The 27190-nt window shown below is 56.3% G+C and overlaps 1 protein-coding gene across 5 annotated transcripts in view; it reads left to right on the top strand.

The window, feature by feature from the left end:
- The window catches only part of GRM4 (glutamate metabotropic receptor 4), a 115640-nt gene that overhangs the window by 38335 nt on the left and 50115 nt on the right, over positions 1 to 27190 (top strand). For all 5 annotated transcript variants that reach the window (XM_060615230.3, XM_078446834.2, XM_060615225.3 and 2 more), the window contains one exon: positions 14757 to 14973. In XM_060615230.3, the coding sequence (XP_060471213.1) occupies positions 14862 to 14973 (112 nt within the window). In that variant the 5' untranslated portion in view covers positions 14757 to 14861. The remainder of the gene's footprint in view (positions 1 to 14756; positions 14974 to 27190) is intronic.

The raw sequence follows: 27190 nt of genomic DNA, 5'->3' as shown, positions 1-27190 counted from the left end.
GCCACCTACCAGACGCCTGTCTTTGGGCAAGTAGTTTGACTTCTCTGGGCCTCAGTTCCCCCATCTGTAAAATGGGCGAAATGCTGGTATCTCTGTCTATGACGGGATTCTGGTGAGGACTAAACAAATTAATGCTAAGAACAGAGCCTGGCACGTAGTAAGTGCTCAGTAGGTGTGACCTATTACTGTAGTTATGACTCTTAGACGAGAAACCTGGAGCACAGGATGGAAGAGCGTCTAGTGTGAGGCCGCGTGGTGAGTTGGTGACAGACCAGAATTCAGGTTCTTTCCATCGTGGCAAGCTCACAGAGCTGCAGAGGGCAATGGAGGTGAGATGCAGGGGTGGCCTCTTCCTGCTCTGGGCCTCGTCCCTGGCCGCCTCCTCACCCTGCCTATGTCACTGGGACAGCTGGAGAATCCCCTGGGAGCCTGCTTATCTTGAAGGGACAGGCTGGAGTCGGAGGGGAAGCAGGCACCTGGAGACCTTATTTGCCTGTCTTCTGGCTCCTTTGGTTTTTTGGAGAGCTTAGGGTTTAGGGCAGGGCTCACGAAGTGTCACAAGGAAAGAGATACTTGGGAGGGCTTGTGGGGAGGTCACACTTGTCTTCATCTCCACAGGAAGCCCCTGGCCCAGCTTCCCTCACCTCTCACCTGGACTAGTGCAGTGGCCTCCCCACTGCTCTCTTGGGTCCCCATCTTGCCCCCAGGCCTGTTTTCTGTACAGGTGCAGCTCGTGTTCTATTCTCCCCTCTTCTGTGTGATTTTTTGCCTTTCCTTGAAACTGCCGTGGGCTCTTGGCCACAGGGCCTTTGCACTTGCTGCTCCCTCCTGTCCAAGATGCTCTTTCTTTTTCCCTCTTCACCTGGGTATTGTCTATCCATCTTTCAGGTGTCAGTTTACGGCCTGTCCTCAGGAAGCCTCCTCGGGTGCCCTGACCAGATCCAGGCCTTTATTCCAGGCTGTCACAGTCCCCTTGCCTCTTCCGGCACATCTGACGTGATTATGTATGCGTGTATCTGGTTAGAGACCATTTCTCCTGTTGGACTCAGCTCCATGAGGACAGATATTCGATGTTCACTATGGCATCCCTGGTGTCTGTCATGGTGCCAGACACATCGCGAGTGCTCAGTCAACATATTTTGCATGAATGCATGATCGGGTGGGAGGCCCATATCACCTCCACCTTTGCCAGGGGCCAAAGCCCTCATGTCGCAGGCTGATGTGGGGCTTCCACAACAAACATCCCCCAAGAGGGCACCCTGGGGTGGAACACCACCCAGAGTATACCCGCATGTGGGCCCCTTCCTGAGGGGCTAGTAGAAGATGATGGCTCAGATTGAGGGGCTGCTGGGGACAACGGTGGGGGCATCCAGGGATCAGAGAAGCTGTGGGAGGGTGATGACACCCCCCACAGACTGGGTGCTCAGCAGTCTGTTCACCCCAGGGCCCCACTGGAGGCAGTGCTGGGTCAGTGGGGTGGGCAGGGGAGGGATGAGCCCTGTCAGCGGCCAGCCAGCGCGCCCCCCCCCCCCCCTCCCGTGGTCTTGGCTAAATCATTGCTACTTGGCCTGTCCATTCTTCAGTTTCCTCATCTGGACCAGGCCAGTGGTTTTCAAACTCTTTAGAAGCAGATACATTTCACCAACAGAATCATGTAGAGAAACTCACTTATGAAAATTAGGTAGAAGCAGACTGCTGCTCTAGTTCATCTGTTTGTTCATTGGTCATTCATATTTATTTGCAGAACCTGGAAAATCAGGGCTTTGGTGCCAGGCACGGTCCTAAGTCCTGGGGCTATGGCAATGAGCGAGGCAGACAAAAGCCCCTGTCCCCGTGGGACCGACACTCCAGTGGGGAGGTAGATGATCAGGAGGACGCGTGGATGAAATGTGTAGTGTCACAGGCGGTGGTGAGTGCACACCCTGTGCAAAGGTCCTGGGGCGGGCTCCTGCCTGGTGTGTTGGGAGGAAGAGCGTGTGGCCCAGGTGGCTGGAGCAGAGCAAGTGAGGGAGAGGGTAAGTGGGCGGTGAGGGCAGGAGGCTAAGGGGACAGATTGCGTAGGGCCTAGTGAGCCATTGAAAGATGTTGGCTTTCACTCTGGCTGAGATGGGAGCCTCTTGAAGAGAGGAGGGACATGATCTAACTTGGGTTTTAGATGGGTCCCTTGGGCTGCCGGCTGGGGACTGGACTCTGTGATGGGATGCGGGGGTGTGGGAGGTGGGGGACCAGTGAGGAGGCTGCTGGGATAGTCCAGGCCAGAGATGCTGGAGCCGAGGCCCAGGGTGGTAGTGGCGACGGAGTTGAGCCGTGGTTGGGTTCTGGATTTATTTTCAAGGTAGAGCCAGCAGCATTTGCTGAGAGAAAGAGGAATCAAGGATGTATTCGATACTGTGGCCTGAGCAGTAATTACCTGGCTAGGAAGGACTTCGGGAGGTTCTGGGGGCCCCCCTAGATGGCCATGGGGAGCAGGTAGTGGGCGGGAGCCTGGAGTTTGGGGGTGTGTTATCAGGTTATGGGGTGGCCTGGGAGTGAGTGGAGAGAGAGGGTGGAGGACCGAGTCCGGGGTGGCCAGCGTTCAGGACCAGCCGTGGAGGCTGAAGAGGGGCTGTCTTAGAGGGAGGAGGGCACCAGGGAGCAAGGTGCCAGGCAGCCAGGTGGAGGGACTGCATGGTCAGATGTCGCTGTGGGGTCAAGTAGTGTGAGAACTGGCTGGAGGGCTCAGGCCGAGAGCCCCCAAACCACAGCTTGGCACCGTGGCCCGAGGATCGCCTGGCTTTGCCTGCTCGGTCGCACGTTCCTTTTGCTCTGGTCTGGGCCCCCCTCCCCTACCTGGGGCTCTGGCCCCTGTCCCCAGCTAGAGCCCTAGAGTCTCTGTGGGGCCTCCCCCCCTCCCCTGCCAGCCTGGCTGTGGCCCAGGCAGTGATATAAATCACATGGAGTGATGGTGATGTGACTTTTATCGGCCTATGTGTTCAATAATGTTAATACATCCCATTATATCATATTATAGTAATACAGAGCCGTATATTACACATGGGCGCAGCACGTTAACTTGGGAGAACACTTGGGCAGACGCTGTGGTTAATTTTCCCTCTGCCTGGCTGTGCCCCCATCGGCGCTCAGTGTGCATGAGGAGGACAGCAGGTGTAGTTACGGACCCCTCAGGCGTGCCCCACTCACTGAGGTTGTCCCAGCCTTGCCTCCACTTCCCGCAGCTTGGGGGGCAGATGTCACTCCTGTGCTGTGGAGGCCCCTCCCTCTGTCCTTACCTCATGAGTCCAGTAGGCAGAGGTCATTAACCCCCCCCCCCCGAACAGATGTGGAAACTGAGGCTCAGACGTGGGAAGCGGTGTGCTCACCAGACGTGGAGGGGAGAGACCTGGAGCAGGGACTCTTGACTCCCCATCCTGGCTGCTTCGCGGGGTGGGGGGATGGTGTGGACAAAGGGCAGGAGCCAGGAGTGAACGTGGAGCGCGTGCCAGGTGCAGCAGGCCCTCAGGGGCTGGAGTCAGGTAGACCTGGGTTCAAGTCCCACTTTGCCACTTGTTGTGATTTTATTTCCGGATGTTCTAGGGCCTCTGTTTCCTCTTCTAAAAAACGAAGGTAATAAAGAGCATTCACTTCGTGGGGTTACTGTGTGGGGATTAAATGAGATAATCCCTGGGAGGTGCCCATCATGGGCTGGGTGCTCATTAAACCACAACTACCACGCCTGTTATGATGACGACCAACACCTAAGCAGCCTCTCGCCTGCTGCACCTCCCCCCCCCCGCCAGCCCCGGCCCTCATGTCTCGTCCCCACCAAGCCCGTTATACGTGCCCAGAACACTTGAAGGTTGGCTCCCTGGGCGAGTCTGGAGCCCTGCCCTTACCTGCTTGGGCACTTGGGTGTAGCCTAGCGCCCAGTGCTGCCCAGCTCCCTGGCTCACAGGGAGGAAGGCCAGCTTTGCCATCAGGTGGGCCTGGGTGACCCCGGGACTCCTCAGCCCTCTGAGCCGCAGCCACAGCTTCTCGTTAAAATAGGGCTACAGTTTCCTGTCTCGGGGCTGCGGTGAGAATTAACACAGGGAGAGCCCGTGTCAGCTGACTGCTGCCCCCGGGGGCGTGTGCCAGGGGTATCGTCATGACTCCTAGCTGCTCTCTTTCTAAAATTTAATATCCATCTTCCCACAGGAGCCTCAAAGTAAGGTTTACACTGTGCCCATTTGACAGACGAGGAGACGGAGGCTCACGGGAGGTGACTTCCCACAGGCCGCACAGCGAGGCAGGGGGCTGCTTCTCACCTCCGGGATCTTGGGCTTTGAGCCCCTCTTGGAAAAAGGGGTGCAGGCCTTGTGGCTGCAGGGTCCCCACTGGGTCCTTTGGCCCGTCCTCTCTAGGCCTCTGGGCTCCTTCGTCCCCTAGCCTCCCCCGCCCATATGTATCACTCTTGACAAGGTTACGGAGTCAGCATGTAAAACCTGCACAAGTGAGTGTAATTTATTGATCTACATTTTGCTTATGAAATAGGACAAGTGCTGATTGAGGATCTTGTTTGCTCTCGCCCTTGCACCGCGCTCCCCCGCCTGTGCTCTTATCGGCGGTAATTCCTTGGAGTCTGCATCCGAGCGGCTCCTTTGTCAGCCGGCCGAGGCCCTCCACTCTGCGCCCTCTGTTCTTCTCCAGCCTCCGTGCCTTATCGTGCCCCGTTTTTTCCCGGGCTCCTAAGAAAACATATAATGTTTAAAAGAGTGAGACAAGGGACTGAATAAAGCACTTTCTCGGGAAATATTTGTTCAAAGTCCTGTTGCCTCATCTGTCTGGTTCTCTCCTGGAAAACATAATTCAGAACAGTCCTGGAAATTAATCCAAGTGTCCGCTTGCCTCCTGATAAGAGGCTGGGTGGGCCCCGGGGAAGGGGAGACAGAGGTGGGTGTGGGACAGCCCCACAATGATTGCCTTCGAGGGTGCTGCTGTGAACTCGGGGTGGGGGTTGGGAGGGGCGGGCACAGCAGGCCCTGGAGGTGAGGGACACCCCACTGAGCCCTGGGGAAGGAGGTGGGAGACCTCAGAGCAGCATCTGTGTGGCAGGCACTGCTGTGGAGTGGCCAGCTTCTCCAGGCAAAGCGGCAGACCATGCAAGCATGGGAACTCTGCCACTGACCAGCTCCGTGACCTTGGCAAAGCCTAGGGCTCTGAGCTTTGGTCTCCTCACCTCGTCTAAGGTGCTTACGACCCCGTGGAGTATGTCCTGGGGCTGCTTGTGTGGCAAGAATGAAGTGGCCCCTTTGCTTATTGGGCACCTGCCCTGTGCCAAATCTGTGCCGGGCGTCCTGTGGGGAATGAAGGAAAGGTCCCTGGATTCATGGAGCTGCCGTTTTAGGAGGAGGTGGATATTAAGTGGAAAAGTAAACAAATGTTGAGCACGTTAGAAAGCGATCATTGTTCTGAGGAAAATCAAAGCAAGGAAAGTGGAAATGGGGTGCAGGGTAGGGAAGTAGGATTGGTACTAAAAGGGGTGGTTGGGGAAGGCCTTCCTTGAGCAGTCTGTCTGTGAGGGAGGGGCCACGTACAGATCTGGGGGAAGAGCATTCAGGCAGCGGGGAACAGCCAGTGCGGAGGCCCTGAGGCAGAGTGTGCCTAGAATGTTCAGGGTTCGGCAAGGAGACTGGTGTGACCAGAGCCAGTGAATGCCGTCAAGCTGGGAGTGGCCGGAGGTGAGGTCAGAGGTAATGTGTGGAGATGCTTTGTTACAATGCCAGGTACTATGGATGATTTTGACAGACTGCCCTGAGCTGAGCTGTAAAAGGCATTTTATTAGCACCTGGCAGGGTCTCCCAAAGGGAAGCTGGCATGCAAATTTTGCGTGAGGAGGGGAGGTCTGTTATTTCTCCTGTCTCCTTCCCACCTTAAACACCCCAGTCCTTCCTGCTATGAGATGATATGAGTTGTCTCCAAGCTGTCTCCCCATTATGATGCCAGGAGAAGGAGGCCACTTGTGGCTGTGGGGCCGTGTCACCCTGTGTGGGGTGGGACATGGGTAGTGGTCCCAGCAAGGGACCCTGGCCTGGCCAGTGGAGCTCTGGTGACACTGGAGGTGCCCACACATCCTGGCTCTGCCTGGGGCCTTGGGAAGAGAAGCAGGGGCCAGGAGCCCACTTTCTGGCAGCCTTGGGTGGGGTTGGTGATCCTAATTAAAAGCTTGGATCCAAAAGGCTTGATGGTGGAATTTCTAATTAAATCAATTTCATCTCGTCTGGGAGACAGAGGTTTGCATATGATAAGCATGAAATTAATAATTATGTTTAGAAATTAGCTGTTGCTCAAAGCAGAGCCATTTACACAACCCCTCTGGGGCCTCTGGCCCCCACCCCTGCCTGATCCTTTGTGTTGGAGACAGATGGGCCACTTCACCCCAGAGTGTGACAGCCAGGAGTGGAGGGGGGCGCCGAGCTCGGTGGAGGCGGGTGGGAGGGGTAGTAGGGCTGGCTTCCTCTGCTGCTGCCCTAAGGACACTGCCCCACAGGAGATTCTGCGTGTGTATGCGTGTGTGCCTGCACACGTCCGTGTAGACCCTCTTGTACAAGGGGGAGGCTGGGGTTTTATGTGACAGTTAGTAGCATGGGCTCTGGAGCCTGTCCCTCTGGGTTCAAATCCTGCCTCGGCCACTTACTAGCTGTGTGACCTTGGACAAGTGTCTTAACTTCTCTGTACCTCAGTTTTGGGGAACATGGGAAGAATAAGAGGGTCTACTTCCTATGGTTATTGTAAGATCAAAGGCGTTCAGGCATTTGTAACCACTTAGGACTGTTCTTGGCACATAGTAAACACTCAGTAAATGCTAGTTCTCATGATGATGATGATTGCGTGTGTGTGTGTGTGTGTGTGTGTGTGTGTGAGAATGTGATTCAATTCAGCCCCAACCAGCCTGTGCCGAATGTGAACCTGACACCTCCAGGCTCGTGAGTTGGAGATGAATAATAAGACACTTTCCTGGCTGTCCCGGAGCTAGAGCGTAATGCTTACGCCTCCTGCGTCCGCCAGCCTTGGTGAGGTTAGGTCATGAGAACGAACCGTCCTCAGATCTCCGTGGTCTAAAATACATAAACTAAGTGCTTACTACCCCACATGTCTACGCGGGAGGGCTGAGTGTCCTGTCTCATCTCCTAGACACCCAGGCTGGCCTGGGACATCGCTGGTCACGGTGGCAGAGGGAGCAGGTACCCTGTAGGGTCTCACAATGGCAATGAAACGCTCTGGCCCCGAAGGAAGGGCATTTTCTGCTCCCGCCTCGTTGGCCAGCATACGTCACAAGGCCCCAGCCAACCACCAGGGTCAGAGAGTTGAATTTTACCACGTGCCAGGAAGGCAGGGAGCTGCAAGTGTCCCCAGCGGCTCTAAGGACAACATCAATTGTGTGCGCCTCCGTTTGTTATTGATTATCTCTCTCACTAGAATGTCTGTTCCCTGAAGGCAGGGATTTTTGTCTCCGTGTGTTCACCCCAGTGCCAAAGAGTGTGCAAGGCACCCAGTAAGCACTCCGTGAACCATTACCCAGTGGGTGAATGAACGAACGAATCATCAGTCTCCGGGGTGTGTGTGGGTGGGCTGGGGGAGGGGGGTTGTGTTGGAGGGAAAGGCTGGGGGCCTCGGGAGCAGCCGAGGCAAAGGGACCACAGGGGCCTTGTGGGCAAATTTTACTGTCTTTGAAGATAGCATTTGCCTCCTGGGGAGAGTCTGCTGTCCACTTCTCAGTCACGGTGAGGAGGTGCTGCAGGCCATGGTGTGAGAAGAAGAGGGGGCCTGTGTGAAGGCAGCGGAGGGCAGGGTCACCCAGTCTCCAGGCCTGGGTGGGGCAGGGCGGGGGGCGGAGCCAGGGAGGCTGAGTGCCCTGGGCACCTAGACGCAGATTGGAGACTGTGGATGCAGCCCCCAGACGGGGGCTGAGTGACTGACTGACTGCACTGGGGCACAGGCCAGCCCTGGGCCAGGCAGGGGTGCGTGGCGAGGCCCCCGAGTGACGGGATGCGTGGGGCTGGCGGTTGGTGGCGGATCCGTGTCTGTAGAACAGGGTAGTGAGATCTGATTAATGAGGGCGTCCTGAAGTGAGCGGGGAAGTGGCCAGCGGCCCCCAAATGACCTACTGAGTGTGGAGGGGGGAGGCCCTCAGCTTGTGGGCCGAGAGGAGGCCCCGGGGTGGGTGGTAGACAGTCTTCCTACCCGGGGTCTATCCTCGTCCTTCCAAAGATCACCCGGATGCAGGGTCAGCCCCCTGGCCAGGGTGTCTGCCCACCTCCTGCTTCCCAGGCCTTGGACCTCTGCTTCTCTGTTCCTTAGTAATTGGTGGGGGGGCATCTCCGTGGGGAATGGGTGTGTGAGGCCTCCTCATGGCTGTCCTAAGCTGTAGGGTCACTCTTATCCTCTGCTCTTAAACCCCGGGGTCCTGGTCAGGGTCAAGGGCAGGGGCCATCCGTGCCCCCTCCATGTGCTGGGTCCCCCCGTACTGCTCCTCTCGTGTGTCCCCGCACCCCCCCTGCCATATCCCTTCTCTCTCGCTGTCACGGCCCTGCCCAGCTGCTTTGAACCCCCCTCGACCCTGCACCCCTGTCTTTGTACCCCTTCAGTCTGTCCAAGCCCTCATCCCCACACTGCCAGCATTTTCCCTCTCCACAGCCCCCCTGCGAGACCCCCAGTGAATCTCTTGTCGCCCCAAACCTGGCTTGTCAGCCCGGATGCATGTTACCGCCTTTCCCAGCCCCCACCAGGCTAGTTCTCTGAAGGTGGGTTATTTAAATGGGCCCTGAGCACCTGGCTGAGAGGAGGGGCTTGGTGCCACGTGAGAGTGTGTGAAGTGCCTACTGTGTGCCCACCTCCTCCCCGCCCCTCCCGAGGCCCCATCGAGGGAGGAAGGGGAGGCTGGCAGCGTCTCCTCGCTGGGCACTGTGTCTGCAGCAGGAACCCCCTGGGAGACGATGGTGCACAGCTCAGGTGGCTGAAGGGGGCGGGGGCGGGGGACAGGGTCCCTCAGGCCTGACCGTGCAGGCCAGGCCTTTGGAAGCTGGCGTTCTCTCCTCTCACAGGCCCTCTGAACTACACATTCCTCCCCGTGCAGCTTTCATGTCCCTAAAAGCCTGGCTGCCTTTCATCTGTGAGGAAAATAGCTGATGCTGAGAGCCGGGCTGTCGAGGCCTCAAGCAGCCAGGATCAGAAGGGCGGGGAGCAGGCAGCCAATCCGGGGTCTGCCTGGCCCAATGCGGGGTCTCCCTGCTTCCCTGGTGAGAGGGGCTGCATCCAGCCACGTGGGGGCCCCGAGGTCTGCCTGGGGCCTGGCCTGGCCGGCGGCCGGAGGTGGCCCCAGGGTCCCAGCTTCAATCTGTGGCTGCCTGGTCTGGCTTGTGGGTGGGGCAGAAAGAGCAGAGTCAGCTGGGACGGTGGGCAGGGCTTGGGGCCAGGACTCGGGGATAGTGAACAGGAAGCAGAGCAGCTGAATCGGTGCCTTCTTTCTGATGTCTCCTGGCTGTGATGTTCAGAGGGTACTTTCCTCTCCCCGAGCCTCAGTTTTGTCATCTGCAAAATGGGCACGTTGGTCCTAGCCTTGCCTCCTTCTCCAAGGATAATACCCAGCAGCGCCCACGTGTTTGAAGCACTTTGCAAGTACTTGCTCGTGCAGTCCCTTCTGTTGTTACTGTGACTTCTTGATAGGGGAGGAAACTGAGGCCCAGAGAGGCCGCTCGCTTGCTAAGGTCACAAAGCTGGATGACAAGGCTGGGTCATAACACAGCCCTGCGCATGCGCAGGCTGGCTCCGTAGTGTGCTAGAGCCAAAGCTGGAGCCGATGCTGTGCTGCCCAAAGCATTAGGGAAGAGGCAGAAAGGGGAGGTGCCTTTAAACACTAAAGCTCACAGGAAGAGGGTTGGGGTTATTGTGGTGTGGCCCTGGGGTATCCATGGTGATGGCCATGGGCCCCTGGCTGCGTGACTCAGGGTGCTGCAGGCCTTGCTGAGGTCAAGGTAGAGGCTTCATCCCTGACTGTTCTATAAACAGCCTTGAATGAAGTATTGGCTTTCAGGGGACTGCGCTCTGGTTGGCTGTTACGTGCTGGGGGTGTCCCACCTCCTACCCCCTTCTCCTCTGGACGGTGTGGGACGTGGACCAGCCACTCTCAGGGAGTCCCTAGATTCTGCTAGACTGGGAGCCAGTGACCCCGAGTCTGTGCTGTGGGCACCCTGGGGCACTGCCTGCGTGTCTGGCTGTTTTGCCACATGTAGGCAGGTATGCGGGGCTGCCGACCTGGCCCGGGGCAGCCTGAGAGCAAGTTCAGGCTCTCAGCACACATATGCGCACGGGCCTTTGCACTGGCTCTTCCCCCTGCCTGAAATGCCCTCCCTCCAATTACCCACATGGCTCCTTCCTTCACCTCCTTGGGGTCTTGGCTCAGATGTCACCTTATCAGAGAGACTTCCTCTGGCCCCTCTAACAGTGCCCTGCCCTGTTCTTCCTTTTTCTCATGGGCCCTTATTCCCGTCTAACAGCTTGGTATCCCCTTTCCATTGCCTGCCTGTGTCTCGACTGGGAGCCCCACGAGGACAGATTGTCCACCTGTCCATCGCCAGCACTCAGAACTATGCCTGGCAGGCTGGCGGTGCTCAGTGACTATTGGTGGGAGGAATGAATGAATGTACTGTGCGCTCGTGTGCTCGGGGCACATGCCCCAGCACGTGCATGCACACGTGGGTGCACACGCGCACATACACACACACACACACACAGACAGATGCACTTGGCATTCATCTTCATTGTTGCTCAAGCCCGGAAGCAGCTTTTGTCTTTCCCCATGTGGCGTGGACCTCCTTGTCACTCTAGAAGCCTGAGAGAGAGAGAGAGAGAGACAGACAGACAGAGAGAGGGAGAGAGAGATTTTTTTCACCGCCTCCCTCTCTCCCCTCAGTCACTCATCCCTTCTGCAAGCGGGAGGTTCTGCCGGGTGCCAGCTCCAGACACACTCTGCGTCACTCTGGGGTGCCCCCACCTGCTCCTTCCAGGGGTGCAGTGGGTGTTGGGAGCAGTCCACTTTTCTCTGCGTTTCCACAAGTAGCCCTGCCCAGCATGACGGGGGCGTCTTAAAATGCCTGCTGAGTTGACAAGACCAGGCATCTTCACCCCAGGAGGACGTGCCTGGTGCCCCTGGAGCAGCCCTACTCTGTGCTGGGGGAGGTCTGAGCAGGCTCTCTGGAGCTCAGGGAGGGCTGCCTGGAAGAGGTGACAGGGGCCCTGTGGGCAGAAGGAGCCAGGCAGATGGACCGAGAGTAGGCCAGCCATGGTTGGTCAGGGGCTGCTGGAATCCAGGTTGTGGCTGACCCTTGTGCCGGCATTGGCAGGGGCGTGGCCGCCCCCTCCCCTGTCGTGCTGCTGTTGGGAGAGGAGAGGACTTCTCTGAGGAGAATGTTAATCAAATGCCCCTCTGGCTTCAGCTGTGCTGCTGAGACAGAGCTGAGGAGGCATCAGTCAGAGCGCCCTTGGGCCAGGTTGTCCCAGTCACCCTGTCCCGGGTGTCCGGTGAGGGGGGGGTCCCTGCGTCTCCCCATGCACTTCAGGCCTGGGTGGGGCCAGGGGGGAGGAGGGCCTTGGAGAGCCTGCGGGTCAGCATTCCAGGAGGAGGCCCCCCACCGCCAGGAGCACAGTAGTAACAGCACTGGGAGAGAGCTGGGGGAAGGACCCGGTGGGGGGGCATGGGGATAGAGGGCTAAGGGAGGTGTAGCGGGAGGGATCATAGCCCACCTTTGGGCTAACCTTTTGAGTGCTTACTGCCTGCCCACAGTTCCCGAAAATTCCCTCATGTGACCCTCACGACCTCCCATTTGGCAGCTGAGAAAACTGAGGCCTGAGAGGTGAAGCAACTTTCTGGAGGCTTCCCAGTTGGTGGGTGGCTGAGCTGGGATTTGAACCTGAGCAGTTTAGCTTCCAAATCTCTGCTGAAACCACCACGCTAGGAAACTTGGGTGGCCTGGAACTGAGGAGCCTTCGGACGGGGAGGAGGAGCTGGCCAGGGATTATCCCCTGACCCTGCTCAGGAAGCTGTCCCCTCCCTCCCAACCACCTCAGGGCTGGATCCCTGTTCCAGGGTCTCAGGAATTGTTGGGGGCAGATCAGGGGCCCCTCCTGGGCTCCCAAAATCCGAGACCGGGGCACCCCTGCAGGCTGACTAACGTGTACCCTGTGGGAACCCCATGCTTGGCCCTCCCACCCTTTGTGGGAATGGGGGCTCGTGGTGGGATGGGGGCCTGGGTCCTGATCCCCGGACGTCCGTCTGTCCGGCTGCCGTCCCTGCCCATGCAGAGTGCCTGAACCGGAGGGGAGGCAGGGAGGTGGCTTGGAAGGAGGAATGAAGGATGAGTGAGAAGTTGCCTGTGGGAGGGACCCCGAGACCTCCCTGGGCTTCGTGCCCCTCTGCTGGGCACAGTCCCTTTTGACACAAGCGCTGTGTTGGGTGGAAACATCAGAAGCAGGAGACAAGCTTCTTCTAATTAGGAAGAGAGTGGGTTCCTGGGCCTGTGATTAGCACTCCTCGCTGAGGCCCAGGCCCAGGCCCAAGCTGACAAACACCCCAGAAGCTGACAGACAACCTGTCTTCTCTCGGGGACCTGCTGGGACGGCAGGCTGGTAGGGCAGGCCCTGGCCCCCCAGTCCCCACCACCTGCTCCAGCCCCAAATTCAGGGCACTTCTGTTCAGGGGGATGATTCAGGGGTGCTGTCTGTTTTGTTTTATTGTTAAAAATTGGTTAAATATGGACATTTCAGATATGTTCAAAACAAATAGGGTGGTGAGCCCCCACGTACATGTGACTCAGAGTTGTCCGTTCTTGGCCATTATTCTTTCTTCTTGGATGTGCTCTCACTGTGATGCTTTGGAAACAAACCCCAGACCTCCTCAGATCCCTGCATCCTTCAATATTTCAGTACATATCTCTAAAACTGCAGGTCTCAACCGGGGACAGTTCTGCTCTGCTCCCCGGGAGGCACTTGGCTCCGTCTAGAGACGTTTTTGATTGTTACAACTGCGGAAGGCAGGGGCTTCTGGGATCTAGTGGGTAGAGGCTGGGGTTGCTGCTCAACATCTCTCAGTGCACAGAACAGCCCCCCAACAAAGAATTATACCCCCAAAGCATTAATAGTGCTGAAGCTGGGAGACTGTTCCGAATGACGGACTCTTAAACACCCGACCAACCCCTGCGGCTGTGATACCCTTAGTGGGCCTTAAACATAACAGACGTTTACAATTAACCATCAGCTATCTGGCCAGAGTCCACATTCTTGGGGGTGTTGTTTTCGTGCTCTGCGCTCTCCAAGGCAAGGAGGACCGGGCTAGTTTTCAGAGGCTGTTGACACAGGTAGGAAAGGGGGCGGATGCTTCGGTTTGGGAAGATTCTAGGCGGGAGGTATGTTTGCATGATTCTACATGCGAAACATACACGGGGTACGAGGGGGAAGGTGTCCTCCCAACCCTGTTCCCTAGCCACCTGGTTCCCTCTTCTGGAGGCAACTTAGCTGTTTCGTTTCAGGGCGGCGAGAGTCTGTCCTGCCCCCTCACGTGATAATGGGGATGCTGTTCACACGCGGAACTGTGCCTCGTTTCTTTCTTTCCTCTGTGGGTCTTGGAGAGCTGTGCAGAGCAGTGCATGGAAAGCTGCCTGGTTCTTTTTCACGGCCAAATAGTATTCCTGTGTGGCCGTAGCCTCCAGAGATTTGCTATTAGAAACAGTGCCACAGTGGTTAACATAGCATATGCCATCTTATAAAGATCACAAGAACTACAATGAGAGGGTTTGGGGGTTAACCCTTAGTTGCTCAGCAAATCCAGACAACCAAACATCTGTTTTTTCCCACCTCATCCTTTCCTTTTTCTTGGATGAGCTCAGTGAGGGGAGGCAATGAGGGGCTTGCTGGGGCCCGCCTTGGGGGGGCATCACAGGGGCTGGGCTGGGCCATGTTCTTTTCCTAATGGGCATCCTCATTGGAAGGCAGACCTCCAGTGTCCCTGGGGATAGGGACACCCAAGGCACAGTCCAAGTGGGCAACCTCTTGTCCAGGGTGTGCCCCAAATCCTGCTGCCCCCGGAACATTCCCCACTCTCAGTTGCCACAGGCTGGCTGTGAGGTTTTTGTCCTTTGGGAATGGTTGGATGTCAACCACAGGAAGAAGGACAGCTTAAGGGCTCTGCATCTCACTTTTGCCTGGGGAGGGCCCAGGTGGGGGTCTGTGGGTGCAGAAAGGTGCTCTGTGGAGAGCTGGGGCAGGAGTCTGCTGTTGGGCCCTGTATCCCAGGCTGCGGAGAGAGGGACTTCCCCGGGGTGGGTTCCCTGTCCACTCTGTCCTCCTGTAATTCTACCTGTGGGGTGGGTGGGGCCCTGTCTTCTCTGACCTGCGCAGGACAAAGGAGCCATGGGGACAGGGTCTGCTGGGTGGTGACATGAGTGGCTGCCTGGGGGGAGTTGATGGGCAAAAGGACTCTCAGTCTTTATGTAAATGGAGGCACCCAGAGGCTCTGCTGTGTGTTTATGTATGTAATCCTGTATGATTCCAGGGTGTGTGTGTGTGTGTGTGTGTGTGTGTGTGTGGTCCAACCCATAACACAGGGTCTCGCCCAAGACAAGAGGAGGCAGTGCCCTGACCCTTCCCAAGGCAGTGGGGACGAAAGGAGGTGGTGAGTAGTGGTGTGGTGCTGGCTGGGGATGGTGGGGGTGCCAGCAGCCCCCATCAGCGGCCCCTCTCGCCCCCAGATACCCCAGATCAGCTACGCCTCCACAGCCCCCGACCTGAGTGACAACAGCCGCTACGACTTCTTCTCCCGAGTGGTGCCCTCGGACACGTACCAGGCCCAGGCCATGGTGGACATCGTTCGCGCCCTCAAGTGGAACTACGTGTCCACGCTGGCCTCGGAGGGCAGCTACGGCGAGAGCGGCGTGGAGGCCTTCATCCAGAAGTCCCGGGAGGATGGTGAGTCATGCTTGGGAACAGGGGGATGTCAGGGCACAGTGGCCAAGTGCCGCCTGAGAGCCACTCTCTGGGTCCTGCCCCAGGCCATTCCCTCGTGGGCCTCAGTCTCTCCCGGGAGCACTGGGGCACAGTCTGTGGCCTTGCCGGCCTGCTGGGTGACTCCCAGGGGCAAGGGGTGGACGGAATGACTTCTGCAGACGTGGCCAGGCAGACAGAGGGACCGCCAGTATTCCGGGCGCGGGATCCAGTGGGACAGCTGCTGTTCTCAGACAGAGAGAGAAGGGGAAGGGGGTGGGGACGGAGGTGGTCTTGTTTAGGGGCGGGTCTCAGGGACCCAGGAGCTGGGAGATCAGCCAGCAGGTTCTTGGAGAAAGAATTGTTTGAGGAATTGAGCTGTGTGTGTGGAGGGGAGGTGTGGGGTGAGAGAAGGGGCCGTGTCTTACATGGGGCAGGCGGGGCTGTGCTTCTTCCTTGTGGCTGCAGGGAAGGAGGTGCCCCTGGGTGGGATGTGAGGACCTGCGAAGGTGATGTGCTCTCCTGGAGGTCTCCCCCATTCACCACCGGGCACCCTTCTCCCCATTAAGCTTGCTGCATTCCCTTAATTGTCCTCAAAAGCTCCAAGGATAAAGCTTTTAGGTATCAGCAAGCAGTAAGAGGCAGGCACAGCAAGGGTTAACGCTCTGCCAAGTCTGAAGCCTGGGCCACTTGGTTCCGATGGCCCCATGGCCCGGCTGAGGGAGGGTGGCCTGCATGGGGCTGTGGTGGTGGGGATCCGGATCAGCAGTCAGGCCCCTGGGCTGAGGGCTCCAGCTGGGTTGGGTGAGCCTTGATAAGAGGGATAGTTCAGAGAGGATAGGGTGTGGGGGAAGCAGAGAGGCTCTTCCCCCTTCCGACAGACCCAGCTCCTGGCAGAGGGGCCCCTGGCCTCTCCCAAGGCTCTTTCTCTAAATAGCTCACTGTGGCGCCCTCGACCTTGGAGGATGGCATCTGTATATTTATACCCGTATAACCCCGGGACTCTAATTGCTTTTCCTAAGGACCACAGAGTATCCAGAGGCTGGCGTTGGTAACACCCTGCGGGCATAATCCTGCTATAAATCTCAGATAAGCCCCTTTAATTGTACAGCCAGCACAGCTCGGGTGCCTGTAACCTGGCGGAGAGGACGGAAGTGGGGCGGCGCTGACCGATGGCTGCGTCTCCAGGCCACTCCCCGCTCTGGCAGCTGGCCAGGCAGAGGGGGGCATGGGGTAGATGGGCCCTGCTCTCACCTCCAGGCAGGTGGGCGGCAGCTCCCTGGGGGCCCCCTGGTAGCATCAGGCCCCTGGTGCCCCAGCCCCCTGCCTGTGGCTGCCCACATGTGCTTCCCTGCTTTGCTCAGACACAGGTGCCTCTCTCTGGTCTGGCCCTGCCCACCCTGCTCTGGCGGTGCCTGTCCCCAGTGGCTTGAATCCTTTCCCACACTAGCCCACCGCCTGTCTCTTTAAGGTGGGCGTCAGGATTTGGGGACAGAGGCGCTAGATGGGGGCAGGGACAGAAGGTCTAGAATTTTCATATTCGGTTGTGTTCAGTCCCTGCCATAAGGTTCTAGAAGCCACTCCTGGTACTCACAAAGCTCTCCCTATGTGCCTGGCACACACCGAGCACCTGTTGTCCTGGGTGATCCTCTCTACCCCATGAGGTAGGCACCCCTCTTTTATAGGGGAGGAAACTGAGGCTTGGAGGGGCCAAATAATAGCTGGCACCGGGTCATACAAGTGAGAGGTGGAGAAGGGATTTGAACCCAGGCTGTCTGGCTCCAGGACCAGACGTCGTAACTGCTTTTGTATTCATCACTCCATCTTCTGCCCCTGTTTCCCATGGATGGGGGCATGACAGACAGTCACATACACGTGCATGCATGCACACACACAGATCCCACTGGGGTGAAGTCTAGGTGTTGTGTTTTGGCTGAAACTCAGACTACTGTTTGAATTTGCCACAAGCATATAATCAGTCATTTGGTAGTTAGAAAATATGAAGTCTGCTCAAGATTTTCTAAAAGGAATTCTAGAAAAATAAGAGAACTAGCTGTTCTGCCAGGGCCTGCGGCTCAGGGGCCCTCCTGGCCTGGCACAGGTGCCCATCACAGCACCCCTGTGCCCCATCCCGTCGCCAAGGGGCTGGTCTCCTGCCTGGCCTGACCTCCCACCTCCTCAGACCCTCCTGCTGTCTCGCCTTGCAGCCCCAGGGCCCTGGCTGGGCCTGCCCTCGTGTTCGGGTAGCTAGGTCTCCCCTCATCCTGCTAAATGAAATTTGATTTGGAGGAACGTCTTTAGGTGGATGAAAAGAAAAGGAGAGAGAAAGCCATGCTCCGGCTGGCCAAATTGAAATCAGAATTGAGCGGCCTGTAGAAAGAGGCCGCTGTACCTTGTAGCCTAATCCCTGTGAAAGATTAAAGATGTCTTTGGCCGTATATTGTATTGATTCGTCCTCTGAAGTATAAATCATCTGTGAGTTGCTCAGAGAAGTGTCAGCGGTGTAGAGGGGAGGGCACACCTGCCAGGCTGAGGATGCACATCAGAGCTGAGGGGAGCTTGGCCAGCAAGTCCTGGGTGCCTGCTGTATGGACTTGGGGTCCTACAGGGGAACATAACTGTGTCCAATTTAGAGATGGAGAAACTGAGGCCAGAGAGAGTAGGTCATTTTCCCAAGGCCACGTAACCAGGATGTGGAGGACCAGGGATGGAACCCAGCTCTGTCCTCTGGGTGGGGAGCTCTCGCATAGCACCCAGCGCTGACTGGGCCATTGGCACAGGGCATAAAGAAAGCCCTGGCCCCGAATTTCCCAGCCCCCATTAGCACCATGCTCTCCCTGGGCCATCCTGTGGCCCTTGACTGAGCCCTGCCCCGTGCCAGGCACCCTCCCTCCACAATCATGAATCCTGGTGATAACCCCTGAGGGCCTGGTGTTTGTGTTCCCATTTTACAGATGGGGGAACTAAGGCTCAAAGGGGTGAGGTGGCTTGCCCAGGCTCACACAGTGAGGTGCTGGAGCAGGACTTGGAGCCAGGCGGTCAGACCCAGGCCCTTCAACCCCATGCTGTCCGTCTCTCCCAGCCTGGATCACAGGGGTGGCAGCATGTGGTTAACGGGCCAGCTCTGGCGGACGGACCCAGGCTCCGGCTTGGCCACTTCTTGGCCGTGAGAGCCCTGGAAAGTCATTCCGCTGCTCAGTTTTGGTTTTCTCTTCTGTGAAATGGGGGTAAACCAGAACGAAACGTGCTTCTGGCCCATGGCTGTGGGAGCTCTGGGACACACACCAGAGGTTTATTATCAGGGGTCTGGCTGCCTGGGCTATGGCCCTCCCTGCTCCCTGACCATTCTTAGGGAGGCCTGGGGCGAGCTGGAAGGTCTGTGGGGGCCCTGACTGAAGCTGCAGGCCACGTTCTGGGGCAGGGCTAATGACAAAACCACAGGAGCCCAGGCCAGCCTGGGCCTTACAGGACAGCAGGTCTCGTGGCGACAGGACAACGAGGTGAGCTCCCAAGGCAGCTAGGGCAGGACACGTGTGGGAGTGAGGGGCGCACATATGTGATTTTCTGGGCTCGTGACCGGCAGGCCTGCCTCAGTAGGGGTGTCCGGGGACAGGCCCTTGTGCGTGTGCACGCTTGTGCATTTCCCCCGCTTTGAACGCCAGGGCTCCCTCCTCCTTGCCAGGCTGCGGCTGCGGAGGGGAAGGCCGAAAGGCAGAGTACAACCAGTGCTGGGATTAGGCATGCAGCGCAGGCCCCACCTGGGCTCCTGAGATAATGCCGAGTGAGTCACCTAGGGAGGGAGAGACAGGCTTGAGGGGGTGGTACAGACGTGGCCCTGCCCTCGGTGCCTCCCACCACCGTCCTGGGCCCTCTCAGGGTGGGGCTCTGGGGTGTAAGCTTTTATAGCGTCACAGCCTTTCTCTGCCCATGGGCCCCCCTGTGAGCCTCGGTTTACTTGCAGCAGTGCTCCATTTCACGGATGAGGAAGAGGAAGGCTCAGGGAAGTTAAGGGGCCTGCTTAAGGTCAAACGGAAGTGTGGAGTAGCAGCCCAGGCTCCCTGTGTGGGCGACAGGAGAATGGATGATATTAGGAGGCAGTATTTATGGAGTCCTCCCGTGGACCAGGTCTTGTTTTATACACTTGGTTCGTGTTAACTCATCTAGCCCTCAAGACAGCTCCATTATATGGATGGCAAAACTGAGGCTCAGAGAGGTTAAGTAACTCCCCTGAGGCCACCCAGCTGGAAAATAGCAGGAGTGGAATTTGAATCCAGCAGAAGGCTCCCCCACTTCTGGTGAATGTGGCAGGAAGGACACAGGTCAGTTCCTGGCAGGGGTCTCTCCAGGGGGTCACCTGGGGAATTTGGTTCTGGTCCTCTCCGGTAGGTGGTTCCAGCACGCTGGGCACATCCAGGCCCGTGCCTCTAGGGTGGGAACGCCATGGCCTCTCTGGTGGTGACAAGAAGGGGAGGGGGCAGGTGGGTCAGGCCTGCTCCTTGGAGGACGTCCTGTCCCTTGCATGGCGAGAAGTTCCAAAGCCTCATCTCCCCGCTGTGTCCCTGTGTCCCCTATTGATATTCCAGAGATGCTGGTGAGTCAAGCTGTTGCTGGTCTGACCTCCAGCTCCAACTCCCAGGGCTGAGCATCAGACTTGCATTTAGATGGCCTCAGTCAGTGCAGCGGCAAGGGTGGTGACCGGCAGCCAAGGCTCAAGGCCGGGGCACCTCCTCATCCCACAGCTCTGTGACATCTCTGGACTCAGCTTCTCTTGCTGTGAGGGACACTTGCCTTCTGGAGGCTCCGAGGTGAAGGGGGAAGAGCTTGGCCAGCCAGAAAGATTTGTGCCACGGGGGTGGGGGGGGGGGGTGCTGACACTCCTCATATATCTGGGAAACCAGAGAGGTTTGCCCCAGGGCCCCCCCCCTGAGATCCAGAGACCCCCTAAGAGAGGGCTGCTTCCTTTCCTGCTGCCCCCCTGGTCTTTTCTCCTTCCACTCTCCTCTCCATTTCTCTGCTGCAGCCACACCAGCCTCTTCACTGCTCCTCTAGCACTCCAGGCATAAGCCCACCTCAGGGCCTTTGCACTGGTGGGTCCCTCTGCCTGGAACTGTCTTTCCCTGAGTATCCATGTGGCCCACATCCTCGGTGCATTTGGGTGTCTTCTCAGCTGTCCCCTCTTCAGAGAGGCCTTTCTGACCACAGTATCTTAAATAGACCCTCCCCCGGGCTATCACTCTCTGTTCCCTGTTCCCCGGTCTGTTTTTCTTACAGCACTTGACAAGTAAATGTGTATTTGTTTATGGTCCACGAGGGCAGAGATTTTTTGCCCGTTTTGTTCTCCGCTATGTGTCTCCCTGGCACATAGTAGCTGCTTAGTAAATGTTTGTGGAATGGGTCACAAAATCCAGCCCCCAGCGACTCACTTCTTTGGCCCTTCTCCCACTCAGGGGCCTGAGGCTGCTCTTCTGGCCTGCAGAAGGGCAGACTGAGGCACAGAGGGCTAGGTTGATCTGTCTCGGGACCCCATCTTCCTCCCCGCAACAAGCTCGCTGGCTGGCCCCGACCCTCTCGAGACTCACTGAGGACAGCATCCTTTCCCGGAGGCAGAGCAGGGGTATGAGAACGCAGGGCTGCTCTGCAGCTGCGCCAGGCTGGGATGTAGGGCTCAGCCTCCTGTCATTCTTCGCCACAGTGCCTGTCTTGGGATGCTTCCTCCTGAGATGCAGCCTGCGCTGGAGGGCAGGAAGGGGAAGAGGCTCAGTCTTCCAGACTCACTTGAGTTTCCCAGCTGGCCTGGGCTTCACACTCTCTGTGTATGCAGCCCCCGTGTGAGGAGAGGAAGGAGCCGGCTCTCGGTGCGCACGGGAGGAGCAGTGCACCACCAGACCCAGCACCCCGCCCTGCCTGCAGCAGGTGCTTAGCAGAGTTTGCCTGAATGAGAACCAAGGGCTGGGATGATGCGTCTGTTAAAGTAAGAGATACACTGCGGGGGACTCGGCCCAGCCAGACCGGCTTAGACACGTGAAGAGGAAGGGAAGGGCATGCCAGGTGGGGGAACAGCATGAGAAGGAGGCTGAAGGGAGGAGCGAGTCAGGCAGAAGGGACCTGGCCGAGGGGCCTGGCCGTGGGATGGGGACCGATGCGAGATGGAGCTGAGCAGAGTGTTTTAAAGCCAGTCCTGTGTTTTAAAATTTTCTGGCAGTTGGGGTCATGTCTGCTTACCCAAGGGAGTGTATTAGCACAACCCAGCTCTACCTGCTGTGTCCCCTGCTTGCTCAGAGCCCTGAGTGGCGGGGGGGGGGGGGGCCCTCTGCCCTTAAGGCTCAGGCCAAGTCTCCGCCTCTCTGCGGGCTTCCCTCCCTAAACTGCTCTCCTCCCAGGTGGAGATGCTCACCTGAAGGGAGGAAGACCTTCCCCAGGGCTCACCACCTGGGAGACCTCAAGCACACCTGCCCCAGTGCCTATCGAACTTTCCCTGGGCCTCTGCCGTTTGACTCTGGCTGGGCTCCTTGAGGCTGGGGAGGGATAGGGCTCTCTTGGCTCTGTGCTCCTCACGCTCCCTTGCACCCAGCAGGGCCTCAGTGGGTGTTTATAGAACGAACACGTGAGCAAACAGATGACCAGCCCTGTGTCCTTGGGTCCATCACTGCCCTTCTGGGGCCTCCTTCTTGCTCATCCGTAACAGGTGCGGGAACATCAGCTCATCTCCTGCATCTAGCTCTGCCCCCTACAGGCTGTGTCCTCACAGTCCATGGCCCCTGGCTCCAGGCATTTTTCTCCATAAGCAAAGGCTCTCCGAGGAGCGCTGGAAAAGAAGACATCTCTCAAGACCTAAAGGCGTGAATGTCAAATGATGACACTTCAGAGTTTGGTCTTTTGGTTCAGGGATTATTGGGGCCAATTGCACGGGGACGGAGCCTAGAGCATGCAAATCTTCTCACCCCTAATCAGATGAAATGTGGTTGAAATTAGCCAAGGAGCTGGGGAGCTGGAAGCAGGAGGGGTCCTACCACTGGATTTAGCTTGGTGTATGTGAGAGTGAGGTACTTTGTAGCATCTTCTTCGGGGGAGACCTCTGGACCCCCCTCCCCCTGACTGCTTCCGGGAGTCACAGCACAGGCCCAGTATGCCCTGGCCATTGGCCACACATTCTCCAAGGATGTGGAGGGGGAAGTGGGCCCTACCTCGCAGCCGGTCCTCACCATTCTAGCTTAGCAGCCAGGCTGCCAAAAACTTGAGACCCATCACATATCCTGCTCCCTTGTTCTGCTGCCCATCACTCCACCGTAGGTGGAGATTAAGTGGACCTGGCACGGGCACCCCCTCCCAAGCCACGAGGCCTACCACGTGCCAGCTGGGTCTCCTGGACAGCGCTTGGAGATTGGCAAGGTGTTGGCATCGATGTGACTGCTCGGTGATTGCCAGGTCAATCTTCGTACTGCTGTGAAGATGAACCCCGAGCTTGCCTGGCCCGCCTTGGGGACTTAGCCTGTCCACTCTGATTTCTCTGCCACTCTGGCCTTTGGCAGGGCGCTGACACCTCTTGATTTTGTGAGTCCCCTGGGTTGGGTGTCATTGGGTCACTTTTCCTGCTCTCTCCAATTCGTCTCTGATGTGCTTCCCCTGACCTATCACAGCAGGGATGTGCACTGATCTGGGTTTGCCTCTAAGCTTGACGGGGATGACAGGAAGAAGAAGATATTAGATGCCAAGCCCTTCTTGCCCTGAATTTGCATCCCTTGCCTCCTGGACAGGAAGCAGCATTTTCTTTCACTGGTCTTCTTTGTGGAACGTGTTTGAAGATTTCTTTGGGGTTTAAAAAAACTTCCCTTTGTTGGTTGCAGCCCCTTTGTGGCTTTGACCTTCTGAACCCTGTCCTCTGGATGCCGCGGTAGAGTGGAGTGGGTAAGAGCCCAGATGCTGGCTCTGTCACCATGAGCTGTACCACATCGAGCCGTCCCTTATGGTCTCTGGGCCTCAGTTTCCACCTTGTGAAAGGAGGATATTAATAGTAGCCTCCCCTCACCAGCTTTTAGGTTGCTGTGAGCAGTAAGTGAGTTAATGTGTATAAAGTGCTTAGGATAGTCTGGGCCCTGTACACTTGATCTTAGCCAAAAGGCCGAGAAGCAATAGTCTGGGCCCTGTAAAAACACCAGGCTGCCAAAGGTGTCAGTTGTCACCATTACCAATCAGAGTGGGGGAGCTGGGCCCACTTCTAGTTCTGCTTCAGTCTCTGGGTGGCTGTGTAACCCTGGGCTGTTCACTTTCTCTCTCTGAGTGTCACTTGATGACCAAGATGAAGGTGATGGGTTAGGGGACTTCGGAGGTCCCCCAACGTGCATCTTTGCATGCTCACCCACTGCTCTTGGCTTTTCTGTCTGTCCTCACCACATGGAAGTCCAGGTACCATAGGGTTGGCTCCAGCTTCCGGTATGTCTGTCGTTCTTGGGCCCAGACTTAAGCCCACAGAGTAGCCATGCACAGAGCAACCTGATCCTTCTGATTTTTTCCCCTTTGTTAAAGAGCAATTGGAGAAGGCCAGTGACCTTCCCCTGCTCAGGTTTGGGACCTCCAGGAACCCTCTACACCTGTTTGCTGACTATTGGACTTCAGCCTGTTTTCCTATCTGAGATAGGGTCCTCAGTACCCCCACTCTGAGCTCCTTGGAGATGTAGCTAGCTAAAGCAAGCCCCATACTGCCTTTTCTCTGAAGCTCTGGAAAGATCCTGTGAGCTCACCATTTTCTTTCCTCTCCACTCTGAGGCTTCCTGCTTCAGGCCTGTATGGGGCTGCTGAACATCCTGGGTGGGGTCTTAGCCTCATCCTCTACTCCTGTGTGACCTTAGGCAAGTCACTTCCCCCCCCCCCCTCCCCTGAGCCTCCAGTTCTTCATCAGTAAGACCAGCAAGGGGCTGGGTACCTTCTCTGATGGGCTCATGCATGTGGACACAACTGAGGGCTGCTCGTAGCCATTTTTGCCTTGTTATTCTGTGTCCACCAGCCTTCTTCCCAGTGTTTTTGAGCCCCAACAGGCCTTGTCTAAAAGGCCCCAGAGTGGGGTGCCTGGGCGGCTCAGTCACTTAAGCAACTGACTTTGGCTCAGGTCATGATCTCACAGTTCGTGAGTTTGAGCCCTGCATCAGGCTCTGTGCTGACAGTTCAGAGCCTGGAGCCTGCTTTGGATTCTGTGTCTCCCTCTCTCTCTGCCCCTCCCCCACTCATGCTCTGTCTCTCTGTCTCTCAAAAATAAATACACATTAAAAAAAATTAAAAAAAAAAGACCCCAGAGGTAGGGAGGGTCATATTCCTTGGTGGTCACTTCTTCAGTGCTTGCTCCCTTCATGCTCCTGGGGCTTTCAGGGACTCAAAAGATGGAGTCCAGGCCTCTAAGTCACATAGAGCCTGCTCCATAGGATGCAGCTGGTGAGGAGGAGAGTGGGGCATTTCTTTTCCTCTTTAGCCTCTCATCCATCGCCTCTGCATGGTTAAGTCATTCATTTGCTGAATAAATATTTATTGAGCACCTACTGTGTGCCAGGCATTGAACCAGGACACTAGGGACATGGCAATGGACCAAACAGATGAAGATCCTTGGCCTTGTGAACTCACATTTGGGGAGAGGGCCAGAGGCAGCTTACAGTAAACAAGTAAATGCATCACTATATAATACAATTTCAGGTATCTCCCTCCTACAATTTCAGGGAGGAGCTGATGGCATGCTATGGAGAAGAATAAAGCATCTGGCAGAGAGGGCCAAGTAGGGGAGACAATCTCATATAAGGTGGTCAGAGAAGGCCTTTCTGCAGAGGTGGCATTTGGGCAGGGCCCCAAATGCAGTAAGGGAGTGAGGTTTGTGATCTCTGGGAAGAGTGCCCCAGGCAGAGGAACGAGCAAGTGCAAAGGCCCTGAGGTGGGAGCCTGCCTGGCATTTCTTGGAGAATAGCCAAGAGGAGGCAGGAGCAGAGTGAGTCAGGTGGAAGGATGTAGAAGAGGATGGGCTGATCACGTGGGGGCTTAGTTGGCCACTGGGAAGACTTTAGCTTCTAAATGAGATGGGAACTATTGGAGTGTTGTGAGCAGAGAAGGGATGTTAACAGACTTGGGTTTAATAGGATCTTTCTGGCTGTTGTGTAGGGAACAGACTGTGAAGGCTGAGGTGACTGAGGCAGGAATGCCACTGAGGAGGCCACTGCCATCATCCAGGTGAAAAGCGATGATGGCTTAGACTGGGAGTGGGGATGATGAGAACGGACTGATTTAGGGTCTTAAATTTTTTTGTTAAATTTTAGACAGAACAGGAGCAGGGAGAGGGGCAGAAGGGGAGAGAGAGAATCTTAAGTGTGGATCCTGACGCAGGGCTTGATCCCACGGCCCTGGAATCATGATGTGAGCCGAAATCAAGAGTCAGATGCTCAACTGACTGAGCCACTCAGGCGTCCTGAGGGTGTATTTTGAAGCTCAAGCCCACAGGACTTGCTCCTAGATCGCATGTGGACTGGAGGTCGCTCAGGCAACTCCTGGGTTCAGCACCACGGATAGCGGCAACCACCCCAAGGCCAGACCTTTGGGGAATCCCTGGTTGGCTTTGGTCCCAACAAACTGCCAGTTCTCTGCCAGTCTTTGGCTGCTGAGCAAAGCCTCATCTTTAAAGTGCAGGTCTCTTCCCTTCAATTCTGTCATTAATTTTTTTTTTTTAGCCAAACATATTTATTTCTGGGCGCTGCGAATTCTTTTTGGGATGAGGCAGGTGTAAATGCAATTACAGTTGATCTTTGAACAGTCCCGGGGGTGGGGGTGCCAACCTCTATGCAGTTGAAAATCTACATATAAGTTTTGACTCTCTCAGAACTTAACTATGAATAGTCAGGTTGACTAGAAACTTCACTGATAACATAAATAGTTGATTAACACTTATTTGTATGTTACATGTATTATATAGTGTTATAAAAAAGGAAGCTAAGAAAAAGGAAATGTTATTCATAAAATCACAAGGAAGAGAAAATACATTTACAGGACTGTACTGTATCGAGAAAAATCCACATATAAGTGGATCTGCACAGTTCAAACCAGTGTTGTTCAAGGGTCAACTGTATATAACTGAGAGAAGAGGTCTGGAAGCATTTGTCTCCAAAAATCCCTGCATCTGGCTAAACAGTTGTTTGGGGAGGGGGAACCTCCTTGAGGAGGGGTGATGGGAGGAGAGCCTTAAAGAGTGGGTGGGCCTGTCCCAGAAGAGCAGAACTGTATTCTGGGTAGAAGAACTGCCTGACTCATGCAGTACTTGGTGACGTCTTCCTTCCGAGAGTGAGGAGGGACAGCATTCCTGGGAGAACAGCAGGCCTGCGTGGGTTTGGGGGAGTCTGGCCCATGGCAGAGGCCACTGTCCCCCCCCCCCCCAGGAATGCCACAGACTTGCTGTGTGTCTTTGGATAGGCCACCATTCCTCTTTGGCTCTCAGTTTCTCCATCTGTAAAATGGGGATAATCGCAATCCCTACTTTGCTGGTTATTGTAAGAATGACAAAAACAGGTGAATTAGCCATCGGAAAGGCCAAGAGAGGGCTGAAGGGCTTGAGGGGGGGCTGTCTTTGAGGTCTGAGCCCCCAGTGGTGAGCACTTGGTCTCTTCCTGGTGGGGTTTCTCCCCCTTGCATTGTGACTGTCCTCCCCTTTCTCCCCAACTTACATTATATCCATGCCTTATATCCGTGTCCCATTTTCCTGTAGACAGAATGATCATATGGATATTCTATGCAAATTCTCATTTTTAATGAGCCAGAAGGAAAGCTAACGACCATTTGGTAGACATCTTGGGACCCAAGGGAGGCTTTGGGATGGGGGGAGGAAGCAGGACAAAGTGACAAGCGAGAGGAGAGGGGAGGGAGGGAGAAGAACAAAGATGGATAGGGACACAGTTGGGGCTGCCGTGGGGGGAATGGGAGGGGTGCCTTGCCTGCCCCATTTTACAGATAGGGAAATGGGCTTAGAGAGAGGAGGCAACTTGCCAGTCACCCCAGAAGGTGGGAGAGAGAGGTAGAAAGGCAGAAGAGAGGGGGAAGATCAGCTGGAGAAAGGAAAGGGGGAGGCAGCCAGACCGAAGCTCTGGCTCATGGGACTTGGTTTCTTTATCCGTAAAATGGTCACCTAAGCCATGGGTTGATTGGGAGGAATTAATGAGAGAATGTGTGAGCACTGCATGAACTT

The sequence above is a fragment of the Panthera onca genome, chromosome B2 (genome assembly GCF_046562875.1).
Source record: "Panthera onca isolate mPanOnc1 chromosome B2, mPanOnc1 haplotype 2, whole genome shotgun sequence".
Classification (NCBI taxonomy): Eukaryota; Metazoa; Chordata; class Mammalia; order Carnivora; family Felidae; genus Panthera; species Panthera onca.
The sequence above is the reverse complement of the archived record's forward strand: the minus strand, read 5'-3'. Positions and strand labels throughout refer to the sequence as shown.